The following is a 12,813-nucleotide window of genomic DNA, read 5'->3' as shown; positions in this document are numbered from 1 at the left end:
TGAAGCCTCAAGCTGTCCTCCTCTGTCTTAATCCTTCTCATAATTTTGTCGTCGTCAGCAAACATTGAGAGGAATGAGTCTATACCCTCTGGGAGATCATTTACGTATATCAGAAACAGGATAGATCCAAGTACGAGCCCTGTGGGACTCCACTGGTGACTTCACGCCAGTCTGAGGTCTCACCCCTCACTGTAACTCTCCGCTTCCTATTGTTTAGGTACTCTCTTATCCACTGGAGCGCCCTACCAGTTATTCCTGCCTGTTTCTCCAGCTTATGCATCAACCTTTTATGGGGTACTGTGTCAAAGGCTTTCCGACAGTCCAAAAAAATGCAGTCCGCCCACCCTTCTCTTCCTTGTTTAATCTTTGTCACCTGATCGTAGAATTCTATCAATCCAGTAAGGCAAGATTTACCCTCCCTGAACCCATGTTGATGGGTTGTCACGAAGTCTCTTCTCTCCAGATGTGTTACTAGGTTTTTTCTCACAATCTTCTCCATCACCTTGCATGGTATACAAGTTAAGGACACTGGCCTGTAGTTCAGTGCCTCTTGTCTGTCACCCTTTTTGTATATTGGAACTACATTAGCAGTCTTCCATATTTCTGGTAGGTCCCCCGTTTCCAGTGACCTACTATACACTATGGAGAGTGGTAGGCAAAGTGTTCCTGCACACTCTTTCAATACCCATGGCAAGATTCCATCCGGCCCAAGAGCTCTTCTCACATCCAGCTCGAATAGGTGCTTCTTGACCTCATCTCTTGTAATTTCGAACCTATCCAAGGTCACCTGGTTTGCTGTCACCTCTTCTAGCGCCGCGACATCTCCCTGTTCTATTGTAAAGACCTCCTGGAACCTTTTGTTGAGTTCTTCACACACCTCTTTGTCATTCTCTGTGTACCTGTCCTCGCCCACCCTAAGTTTCATCACCTGTTCCTTCACTGTTGTCTTCCTCCTGATGTGACTGTGTAGTAGCTTGGGTTCGGTCTTGGCTTTATTAGCTATATCATTTTTATACCTTTTCTCAGCTGTCTTCTCACACTGACATACTCGTTCCTGGTTCTCTGGTATCTCACTCTACTTTCTGGTGTTCTGTTATTACGGAAGTTCCTCCATGCCCTTTTGTTCAGCTCCTTTGCTTTCACGCATTCCTTATTAAACCGCGGATTCTTCCTTTGCTTCTGTTTTTTCCTGTCGGGCTGGGACAAACCTGCTTACAGCCTCCTGACATTTTTGGGTGACATAGTCCATGTCTTCTACGGACTTGGTTCAGAGTTCTGTGTCCCAATGTATATCCCATAGGAATTTATTCATTTCCTCATAGTTTCCCTTTCGGTACGCTAGCCCTTTGGTTCCCAGTTCTTTTTTGGGGGTGATAATTCCCAGCTCAACCAGGTACTCAAAGCTCAATACACTATGATCACTCATTCCCAAGGGGGCTTCCAACTTTCCTTATATCCGACTCATTTAGGGTAAATATCGGATCAAGCAAGGCTGGTTCATCCCCTCCTCTCATTCTTGTCGGTCCCTTGACGTGTTGACTTAGAAAGTTTCTTGTTGCCACATCCAGCAGCTTAGCTCTCCATGTCTGGGCCTCCATGTGGGTCTCTGTTCCCCCAATCTATCTTCCCATGGTTGAAGTCTCCCATGATTAGAAGTCTAGATCCGTTCCTGCTAGCCACAGAAGCTGCTCTCTCTATTATATTGATGGTGGCCAAGTTGTTTCTATCATATTCCTGTCTGGGTCTTCTGTCATTCGGCGGGGGGTTATATATGACTATTATAATTTTCTGTCCTCCAGTTGCTATGGTGCCTGAAATGTAGTCACTGAAACCTTCACAGTTCTGAATTACCATCTCTTCGAAACTCCAACCTTCTCTTAGTAGCAGAGCTACACCACCTCCTCCTCTCCCTTCTCTCTTTCCTCACTACATAGTAGCCCTGTGGAAACACTGCGTTTGTTATGATTTTCGTTAACTTTGTTTCTGTGAGTGCTATTATGTCTGGGTTTTCTTCTAGTGCCCATTCTCAAAGTTCACTTGTTTTATTTGAAATCCCATCTATGTTAGTGTACATCGCCTTGAAGCTCACTTTCTTCTATTCATTTTCATGTCCCTTTCTTGGCAAGCATTCTGCTGGTGTGGGAAGCTGTTCCGTGGGTGAGAGGATCTGTGAGGTGGTTTGCAGGGTCTCAGAGGATTTTGGGGTGGGGGGTGGGGGTTTAAGGGAAGGGGGGGACAGGTAGGGTGTGGGTTAAGGAGGTAGGGGGGACATGGAGAATACGGGGTGAGGGGGAGGAGGGATAGGGAGGGTATGGGATGAAGGGGGAGGGGGGACATGATGGGAATGGGGAAGGGGTGTCAGGGTCAGAATGGGGTGGGGGGGGGAGGGTTGGGTGGGGGCAGGTAGGGTGAGGGGAAGGGAGGGTTTCTATGCAGAGGGGGGTGGTGGTGTGGCGCCCCCCCCCCCCTCTGATTTGCTGGGATGCTGGTTTTGGGTTCTCCTCTTGTCTCTGGGACTGTTGTGTTGAGGGCTGTGATTTCCTGGTTTGCTCCTCTCCCTGCGCTTCCTCCTTGCCTCTGCTGCCCTGGCTCTCTCCTTCGTCCTGTCCCTCTGGAGGAATACTTTTTATCCCTCCATGCTGCAGAAGACTCTTCCTTTCAGAATGTCCTCCTTCGTGGTTTCGTTTGTAAACACTACCTTTACAAGTCGGTTTCTGTCCTTGTTGTACCAGCCCAACCTGAAAACCTTCTCAATGTTATGTACTGCCCCTTCCATCTGTAACCCTTTCAGTAGCCCATGTACTGCCTCTCTATCCTTGCCATTCCATTCTTGCCTGTTGGATCCTTCCTGTTCTTTGATGCCTACAACTACCACTGATCTTTTTCTCTCCAGCAGTTGAGTGGTGCACCTTGCTGCTTCCTGTGATGCTGCTGCATCGCTACTCCCTCACTGTGGCCATTGCTTCTGAGCTCTTTTTCAGTATATCCGCAAATGTATCAGGTACAGAGGCATTTCCTTCCAATGTAACATTCCCACCTTCCCTTTGGATGGTTATCTGATGCTCGGTCTCTTTATTTTTCTCTGAGAGATTTGATCTCCTCCCTTGCTGATGCTAGCTCACTTTGCAGATTGTTAATTGTAATCCTCATTTCATTCATCTCCCTCCTGAATTCCTCCAGAACTTGGGTTAACATGTCCTTCGTTTGGTCACTCTGGCTGTTCCCTGTGTCCCTGTTGCGTCCACCTGCCATTTTGCCCTTGTCAAGAGAGAGATCAAACAAAGGAATTAGCAATTCCTTTGTTTGATCTCCCTGGCTGCTTCCCGTGTCCCTGTTGCGGCCTCCTGCCATTCTGTCCCTTGTCAAGAGAGAGAGAGAGCGAGAGTGGTGTGTGTGTGTGTGTGTGGGGGGGGGGGAGACGTTTGAATCTTTTTAAGACGTTCAGGGCATCTTAGGTTCCAGGCGTGGTGTTCCTTGGAGCAATTTGGGCACTTGGCTTGGATGGGCTGGTTTGCCTTGTTATCCAGGTATATTTGTGTCCTGGGGCTGGTTGCAGACTCCACCCCTCACTGGGCGTTGCCAGCCATCCTTGTGATGTCCAAATTTGCATCCGAGGCGCTCTTGGTATGTAAGGCCTGTGGTGGATCACGCCCCTAATGCCAAGATAGTTTCTCTGGGATCCGTCCTCTTACTGTGAGAAGGACTTGGGTTTCTTGCTTCGTGGCTTTTTCCTGGCATCTTTCTGCTGACACCGTATAATTCAGCTTCGATATGAGCTAGGGCTATGTGCAAGGGATAGTGGTTATCTTGAGGTTATCTTGGGATTTCGGGACTTGGCGTCCCCGCGGCCCGGTCCTCGACCAGGCTTCCTTTTGTTACACCCCCCCCCTCCCAGGAAGCAGCCCATAGCAACTGTCAAACTCCCAGGTACCTATTTACTGCTAGGTAACAGGGGTATGGGGCATCAGGGTGAAAAACATTGCCCATTTGTCTCCACCTGTACTGGTGATCGAACCCGGAACCTCAGGACTACGAATACGAAGCTTTGTCCACTCGGCCGTCAGACGCCCTTATAATTGTGGTGGACAATGATTTTCCTTATTTTGTCCTCTGGTTTTAGTTCGTCTCATTTTCTGTAATTTTTAAGAATGGTTACAGCTGTCTAGTCTTCAGACCTTAGAATATATTTGCCTCTGAGGTTTGGCTTTGCTTTGATCTGGAGCTTGGGGTACTTTGTTGTTTACGAGGAGACATCATGCTGTACCTAGAAGACTGGCAGTGCAGATTTAATCAGTAGCTGGCGTGCTCATCTGTAGAGGACTGTTCTCGATACGTCAGAATGGAGTGGTTCTTCCTGTTGGCTTTGGTCACAGAACGCCAATTGCCATCACTGTCGGAACTTGTACTGAAGAGTTTTCCTTTTGTGATTGGGAGCAGCATCGTTGGTTCCCACACAATTCATCTGGTGGTCCATTCTGTCAGCCAAATGATTACTGTGGAGTGATGTCTCTTGTGATTCGTCGAAGTTACAATGAGGCCATAGTTTTTGGTCTTTTTGACTTGAATTTTGACTTTTAAAGTGCTAGATTCCTCAATTTTGCAAAATTGTCTACGTTGATGTGCAAGGATAACACAGGGACAGTATGGAGAGTGGAAGAGTTTGGTTGTTGGATAACACTAGACATTTCTTGACTTGAATGTTCTCCTAATGTCTTAATTGTCCCTGGATGATCATTTATGCTAATTACCACACACAAAATTCTAAAGTATGACTATGCAGATCATTAGTCCTATCTGCATTACCTTCCTTACTACCCCAGTAAGAGAAGAAATGACTCTGGCTGGGCTGGGTATTGGCCATAACTAAACTGGTGAGCCATAATTATATTTGTGCTCTAGTCGCCAAATGCAGTCCTCCATTTAGTGGCACACCACTTTGAACAGTCCTGATCTAGGATTCTTAAATTTTATTTACTAGAGTATTATACCTCAGTGGGATCTTTATCAAGTAACATTTGACTGCTGTTGCTTGAATGAGTGATAATTCTTAGACATGTGCCATGTGATAAGTGCCACATTACCCTGCCACACTCAAACGAGTTTTGGTGACGGGGCCCACGCACGACTTCCTTGGGCTGGTGAAGATTACCTGGGCCCCTTCTACCCCTCTTTGGGCGTTTTACACTCTAAAGTACACCCATTGGGAGCTTGTTCAGGTCAATGGAGTGTCCTGCTGGATACCCAGCCATCCCTTTGGTGGATGGCTGGGTATGCAGCCATGGGAGAAGGCTTCCCACCAGTGTCAGAATGTTAAGAGGCAATGCGACTGTTGAAAAGTGGGAGTACTCCAGGGGACGACGCACCCCTTCCTGCCAGCACTTGGCCTCCCATAGGTGTCCTGGTAGGTGGTATATCTTCACTCGCAGGCTTTTGAAATTAATGCTGCATAGATACCGAACTATTTACACAGGCCCCGTGAGGTGGGCGATTAACCCCCCCTCCAACCATCCCGAGTCTGCTGGTGATGGGAGATGGGGCTCCATAACCCAGGCTGTTGGGCCCTGACCTGGCTCCTTTGACTCCAGATTGGCCCTCTCTGCTCCCATTCCTCTTCCGTGGCAGAATTGAGTCCAGGGCCCCCAGTAATGACCACCTACACCCTAGTGACTCTTGTGACAACGGCATCTTTTAACACTACTCCTACGGGAAGTACAGCCCCGTACTTCCCACGCACTAATGTGCATGATTACTCCAACCTCATATGTTCAAAGAGTTGTTTGGTCCTGCCAAGTGGGCTACGTATTTTGATCTTTCTTTCTTTTGATAATTACTTACTTACTTTTGATCTTTCTCGCATAGATAGTATGTCCTGATGACTTAACATCCATAAACTCCTAATGTATACCCAAGTTGGTTCTAACTAACCTGAACTGGCACTCTTGTTACAGCCCCTTCTCTGGAGGCGATATACTGCCTGGGATCGTAGTCTTTCAATAGTGACACCTCCAGTTCGGGTATCTAAAATTGCCTAGTTAAATGCCAACATTGGCAGTCTGACACCATGTCGCGACTGGACTTAGCGCTAATAGACTTTCACGAGGACATTAAATATATTCCAGAGGCCCAAGGTCATTTTATCATCCAGATTGATAAGTTTACTCGACCTCGTTGTCGTTGTCACTCTTTAGGTGGTCAAAATCACCTGATATTAGGTCCCTTGTTTCCTCAATTATTCTTGCAGGTGTCAGATGCTCAATTTAGGAATAAATCTATGAATATAAGAATAAAAGTAACTGTAGAAAGCCTATTGGCCCATAAGAGGCAGCTCCTATTTATAACCACCCAATCCCACTCGTATACGTATCCAACTCACATTTGAAACAATCGCGGGACCCCATCTCCACGTTACACGGTAATTTGTTTAACAAATAAACAACCCTGTTACCGAATCGGTATTTACCCAGGTCATTCAGATTTCTGAACTTGTCCAGTTTATACCCATTGGTTCGTGTTCTGTTTTGTTTTGATACTTTTAATACCCTATTAATCTCCTTTATGTCCATTCATCCACTTGTAAACCTCTCCTGTCACCCCTAACTCTTCGCCTTTCCATTGAATGCAATTTAAGCTTTGTTAATCTTTCTGCACAAGACGGGATTCAAATATTTGTGAATTAGTCATCCTATGCTGGACACATTAAAGTGGAATTTATACCCATTCTATAGTACATAGACCTAAACTGAACTGCAAAATCTAAATGGGGCCAAACCAGAGTAAGTTGTAGTTGAACACCACCAGGTGTCTTGATACTAACGCTTAGATTAATAAATCCCAGTTTCCTATTTGTCTTATTACGAACATTTATGCATTGAATTTTTGGCTTAAAATTCTTACTAATCGTAACTCCATAATCTCGACACTATTTAGCTCGTGTTTTGTAACTCTCATTACCTAGCCTCAAAACCTTAAATTTGTCGGCATTAAACTGCATCTGCCAATCTTTTGACCATTTGAAAAACTTATTTAGGTTTTAAGACAGTCTTAAGTCTTATTTAGGTAAGACAAAACATTGTCTTACGGTTGTGCATATCCTTGCTGAATGCCCTGACCTCCAGGATGTCTTGCTTCCTGACTGCCACTCGTGGTAATATCTTGATGTGATAGCGAGTCTTCAGTGTTAATTACCCTCCCAATACTTGTATCATCGGCAAATTTGCAAATATTGCTGCTCTAACCTGAATCTAAATCATTTATATAATAACCGAGGTCCCAGGACAGACCATTGAGGCACTCCACTTAAATTTTCCCACTCTAACGTAACCTCTATGTTTAGTTTTCTTGGGTATAGGAATGCCCTGATCCATCTTAATGTAGAACCCTCAACTGTAGATATTGTTTGTCCTCTGGTGCTCGTATTTTTGTGAGTAAATAGTACACGTGTTCCATTTCTCCTCCCACAAATGTTCCGCATACTTTTCCTGTTCTTAAACACCTGTTAGACTCATTACCAGAGCCTGTGATCCTTTGGGCAGTTATAACTGCCGGTATACACATTGGGACGATATTCTATTTATATTTAAACAATAATAGTAGTTGGAGTTGACCTCTTTTTGAATTCTGGTGAACCGACTAATGTTGACTTGCACACTTTCACCCTTTCCTGTCGTGATCTTTCTTTGTTCATATTCTCTCTATTTGGATTTCACATGGCGGGTTCTTGACCTCCATAACATTTTTCCCATCTTGTTAAATTTTCACCCCTCCCAAAGTGACAATTTGCTACCTTTGGTCTGCATCATTAATTGTAGTCTCGGGACAAGCGAAAGTGTTCCTTGGTAGAAATTGCTGCTCGGGGTGTATGCTGTAAGCGTGCAGCCTGGAAGAAACACCAGCGCCGGTAAACGCCGATTCTCGTATTTAATTGGGGAAAGTGCAGTGGCCCATGGGGCCATCCGTGCGGCTAAGCAGGAGTTTGAAATCCTCAGTCATTATGATCGACACTGCTCTCCCCCAGATCTCAAAAACTGCGTAAGATGGAGATTAAGTTTGTTGCAGATTTCTCCAGTCTTTCACCTCCAAGGTTCTGTTGTGGTGGGATCAGATGTCGATCGCGTCCGAACTGGGTTCACACTTTTCCGCTGTTGGCTCTGGTTCACTGCTTCCTCTCTCGGAATCCTTCTTGAATCTTGTCACTTTGCCTTTTTTTCCCCTCCCCTACATCTCCAGCTATCCTATGATTTTCTCTCCCTGGAACTCGTCTACCCTGATAGTCTGCTGTTCTTTGGCAGCGGGCTCGAATAACATCCACAGACGCTATGGCATCTCTCTCCATGCACATGTAGCGAGTAGATTATCCCAATAATATACTCACTCCAAATGCAGTGTTAATATTCCTGTCAACCTTTGGAGATGAATGAGGTGAGGCGTTGCCCGGGCAACACGTGAGGTGTTGCCCGGGCAACACGGTGAGGTGTTGCCCGAGCATAAGCAGCAGAATAGGAAACATTAACTAGCCTACTTTCAAGTGTGGTCTAGAGCAGACACTTGCGAGATACTGTACCGACGCTCAGTGCGCTCAACTCACACCAAAGTATCACCTGTGTACTTCTGTATATTCGACCAAATATATATATAGTATCTTAGTGTCTGTGTTTGTCACCATACTTTACGTAACAATAGAACCGTTACACACATTTCAGTATTTACCGAATAGTTGTAACTGCATCTGTGGGCGGGGGGAGGGGGAGATAGAATAGTCAGTCCCAGGGAGTGGCTTGAGGCGGGTGTTCTTCCTTGTCGGAAATCGGGTTCACTTGGGACGAGAGAAAGTGTCTCGACCTAGTTATTTAAGCCTTTCGTGGTAATATCCCTCTTTCTGCAAGGCTTCCTCTGTCGTTCCTTTAGAGCGAGGCTTGGTACCACTTTCGCTACATGTTTTCAACAATATGAAAAAGGGTACCCCCAAAGAAGTGTTAACAGTACTTTTATTTTTCCTGGTTGCCTTCAATGGTCGTCTTTCCAGCGTTTACTCTGGGAATTTCTCCACTTTCTATGTTGATGATCTTACCCTCTTCTATAGAAATGACTCGAATTTTCCCCAACGGTGGCTTTAACATGGAATTGAAGCAGTGTCGTTCTGTATCAATTATGGCCCAAGTTTTCTACAACAGTATGTGTAAAGGCAAAGACTTTTTAATAGTTAGGAACTTGCTCATCCTTAGTTTTTGTTAGGTTATTGCAGTCCCCTTTTGTATAACATTTAGTAGAAACTTTAGCGGTTAATCTGACACGACTGTTTTGGTGGCCTCCCGTCTCTTGCTTCACAGTTGAATGTTTTAATGCCCTTAACTTAGTCTTGTCCAATACTTCTTGGAGAGCTGTTTCTCTATTCACATTCCTCTCGCGTGATTTCTAAACTCGGTTATGGCAGTCTTTTACTAGTCGGATTCTCCTTAAACTCTTCGTCTTGATGTTCACCATATTGGGTTACACCTCGGCTTAGGTGCATTTCGTTTGACCCTGTGTGCTTTAACCGGCATCCAGTCTCTACAGGATTGGCGTGATCCCTACTGTGTCTGCTACCTTACGCGGTCCCTACAACACGGTCACTCTAGCTTATGTCGTGCTTTGATCGTTGCCTCTCCTGTGGGTCCCTGTTCCTCTTTATCTTCCTTTAACCGTTTTCTCTAGCGTGCAAGATATTATTAGTTACCAATATTCCTCAGTGTCGGTCCATCCTAGGTGCCATTGAGGGGTCCCCACTTCAAAGCTTTGCGAAACCTTGATTCACCTTGCAAAAGCTTCTATTCCCTCCTACAATTGTCAAACTTACTTTCTTTGCACACAACTGCTTCGTTGCAGTCTTCAGATGGGTCCAAGTCTGCCGACGGTACAAGCTACTGTTATATTTCCTGACAACACCTGTGTGGCGTTTCCCTGTAGACCAGCATCTTCCTGGCAGAACTATGCCATTTCGTAACCTTAACTGTTTTCTCACTATTGACATTACTTTGTCATTGTAGTTGACTCTCGCAGTGCCCTCATGGCTCTTGTCATTTAACAGTGCATCCTGTGGTAGTCGAAATTCAACATTGTACGTTTGTCCAGCCGATTTAAAACGGTCTAGTTTTGCATTTGGTACCAGCCATTAGTTTCTTAATGAGCCTGCGAATGCTGCTGCCGAGGCTATCTGCACTTGTCCTATTTCTCGCACAGGATTTCCTCGATTTTGTCATTCATTCCTCGGTGTCCGTTGACAGGGTCGTCGGTCGTATTACTGCTAACACACTGCATGTTCTTAAGGATAATCTTTGTCTTCATTTGCACCACTGTAACTGGTGGTGGAAAATGGCTCTGGCGAGGTTACGTATTGGCTGTACACGTTTCTCTCGGGCACTTAATGGAGCGCCCCCCTGCTCCTTATTGCCCGAACTGCATTGTCTTACGGTTGTGCATATCCTTGCTGAATGCCCTGACCTCCAGGATGTCTTGCTTCCTGACTGCCACTCATGGTAATTTTTCCCACTATAAAAGACATCAAAGATGTTATAAACTTGAAAAATCTGCATGGAAATTCTTCAGTGCAGTGAAGTCATTTTGTAGTCTACCGCTACCGTTCTAGATCGGAATGGCCTCCTCCCAAAGCTATCGGCATAAACTATGGTGATGCCCACTGTACATTTCTTGCTCATGTATGCACTGTGTTAACGTGGTCCAGACGCTATCATTGTCAAAGGTAAGATGCTGGGTCTGATGGTACTTACAATCGTGCATTTCATATATGGTTATATGAATGGATCTATAGCGTATATAATTTTTTCACAAAATTGAACACAAATCAATGGATACATGTTTGATAATATTAGATATGGGAGATATGAGTGGGAATACTTGTTACTTCAATATTTCTTAAAACAACATAGAAGTAGGATTGCTTCATTGTTTAAAGCTTGCTCTGTGACTTGACCATGAAGCTTTTACTTCTATAACCCTAAAGACTTTGCACATTTATCTTGTATTCTTGTTATATTCCTTAGTCACCGCCTTAGATTTCCATTCAGGTCTAGTTATGAATGTTCTTTCGCTGGCTTTCATAGATGGCTCGGCTAAACTTCCAGTCGCCCAACATTGGACATAAGAACTGTGAAGATAATTTACTTTTGGGCTCGGAAGGGAGCTTGTGTTCAGTAGTAGTTACTTTTAATAACTCCTATTAAACCGTGGGTATAGGGAATAGTCTTATTTGGACATCTATTTGAAATGAAAAATCCTCGTCACGGCCCTTGTGGATTTGTTCATTTGATGCATAACGTTATTGTGATCTGTGTGTGTGAGATCTCTTTGAAATATTTCTTGAAAAAAGATTTCCATGTTAAACTCTAAATTTCCAGCTTTCTGTACTTTGATGTTTTTTTCAGGTGGTGTACATTGCTAGAGATCCCAAGGACGTGGTTGTATCGCTATTCTATCACTTCTGCAACGTAAGGTTCCACAACTATACTGGCACCCGCGACAACTTCGTCAAGCATTTTATAAACAATGATTGTAAGTAAATCCGTTTTGGTGTTTGAGAAGCCTCTAAAAAAAGGCACAAATTAAGTGCTTGGATAAAACTAACACGATCCGAACATTAATATTTAGTGTAAAAAAACTACTATTCATGCGACTCGTTATATCATTGCCAATACATTGGTTAATCTGTTCTAAAGTGTAGCACATGACAGCTGGTATGCTAAGTCCCCCCACACCCAGTGGCAGACATTTGACATTAACAGCCACGACTTAACGGGTAGCTTCCAAATAAACAAGTTTTGTTAACTATAGGTGCTAGTTTGTAATTTTTCATCCAGGGCGTAACTTTGTAAATAGCTATGGTTGTTAGTGCTTGTACTTGGTGGTTTCAAATGTTAATCTTTCAGTTCTCTTGCCGAATGGTAACTTTAGTGTGCTGAAGAGGCTTCTATACTGGGTTATAGGTCTGGTAGGTTATTTGAGGCACTTGGTAGCCTGTTTGGAAAATTTGCAGATGCTTTAAAAGCTGGCCTCGTAGTCTATCACCTGGTACCACCCATATATTTCCTAGTTTACTTTTGGTTTACAACTTCTTTATCGTAGTAGGATGGCAGTTTAATTGCTGCTCCTACTCTATTCACTAATATACTTGGACTAGTGGTTAAGCAGGCATAAATCAAGCATCGGCGCATATGGAATCTGATGACATCCGCTTCGTTATTGGCGACCTGACCTGTTACCTTAGTCAGGAAGTGTGCTCTGCATCAGGTCATTGACCCCATTCCCACGGTGGGCCCCATGGTGGGACTTGCCATACAATACAACAAACTTAAAGTTGGATCTTAAATGTCTTCTTTTGATTTCGTATAATTTCTGAGCAACATTAAATTTTCTGCAGCAGTCTGATTAGACCACATCCAGATAGTTGCCTAACGGGGCCCCACGGCTTCATAACTTTCCATGCATTACGATTTCTTATATTTAGCGACAATAGTTGTTAGTTACGTTGTCTTTTACTGCAACCCTGTTTTGGTTCGCCTATTACAAAACGGCAAGTAATTGATTTTATAGTTGAATGTAGTAGTATGTAGCGGTAAATTGTTGACTTCCATATTCGTCAGCTTCAGTCATTACACCAATATTATATTGCACGCCCAGACAGTAGCATGGCCGTAGACGATGTGCTGTCTTGCTTCAGCGCTTAAAGTTACTGTCCTGCCTCCATCGCCAAACATGGAGGGATGGATGCTAGTGTGGCTACTATAGCTATAACTTTCCACTGGGCGCAGTGTCTTGAATACG

General features: G+C 44.4%; 1 protein-coding gene across 3 annotated transcripts in view; it reads left to right on the top strand.

The window, feature by feature from the left end:
• The window catches only part of LOC123750642 (sulfotransferase 1A1), a 39,202-nt gene extending 27,433 nt beyond the window's left edge, over positions 1–11,769 (top strand). For 2 of the 3 annotated variants that reach the window (XM_069320089.1, XM_069320088.1), the window contains one exon: positions 11,418–11,769. In XM_069320089.1, coding sequence (XP_069176190.1) covers positions 11,418–11,552 — 135 coding nt within the window. In that variant the 3' untranslated portion in view covers positions 11,553–11,769. The remainder of the gene's footprint in view (positions 1–11,417) is intronic. The other variant, XM_069320087.1, reaches the window with a different exon arrangement.
• The last annotated feature ends 1,044 nt before the right edge of the window (positions 11,770–12,813 follow it).

The sequence above is a fragment of the Procambarus clarkii genome, unplaced genomic scaffold, assembly GCF_040958095.1.
Source record: "Procambarus clarkii isolate CNS0578487 unplaced genomic scaffold, FALCON_Pclarkii_2.0 HiC_scaffold_97, whole genome shotgun sequence".
Lineage (NCBI taxonomy): Eukaryota > Metazoa > Arthropoda > Malacostraca > Decapoda > Cambaridae > Procambarus > Procambarus clarkii.
The sequence above is the reverse complement of the archived record's forward strand: the minus strand, read 5'-3'. Positions and strand labels throughout refer to the sequence as shown.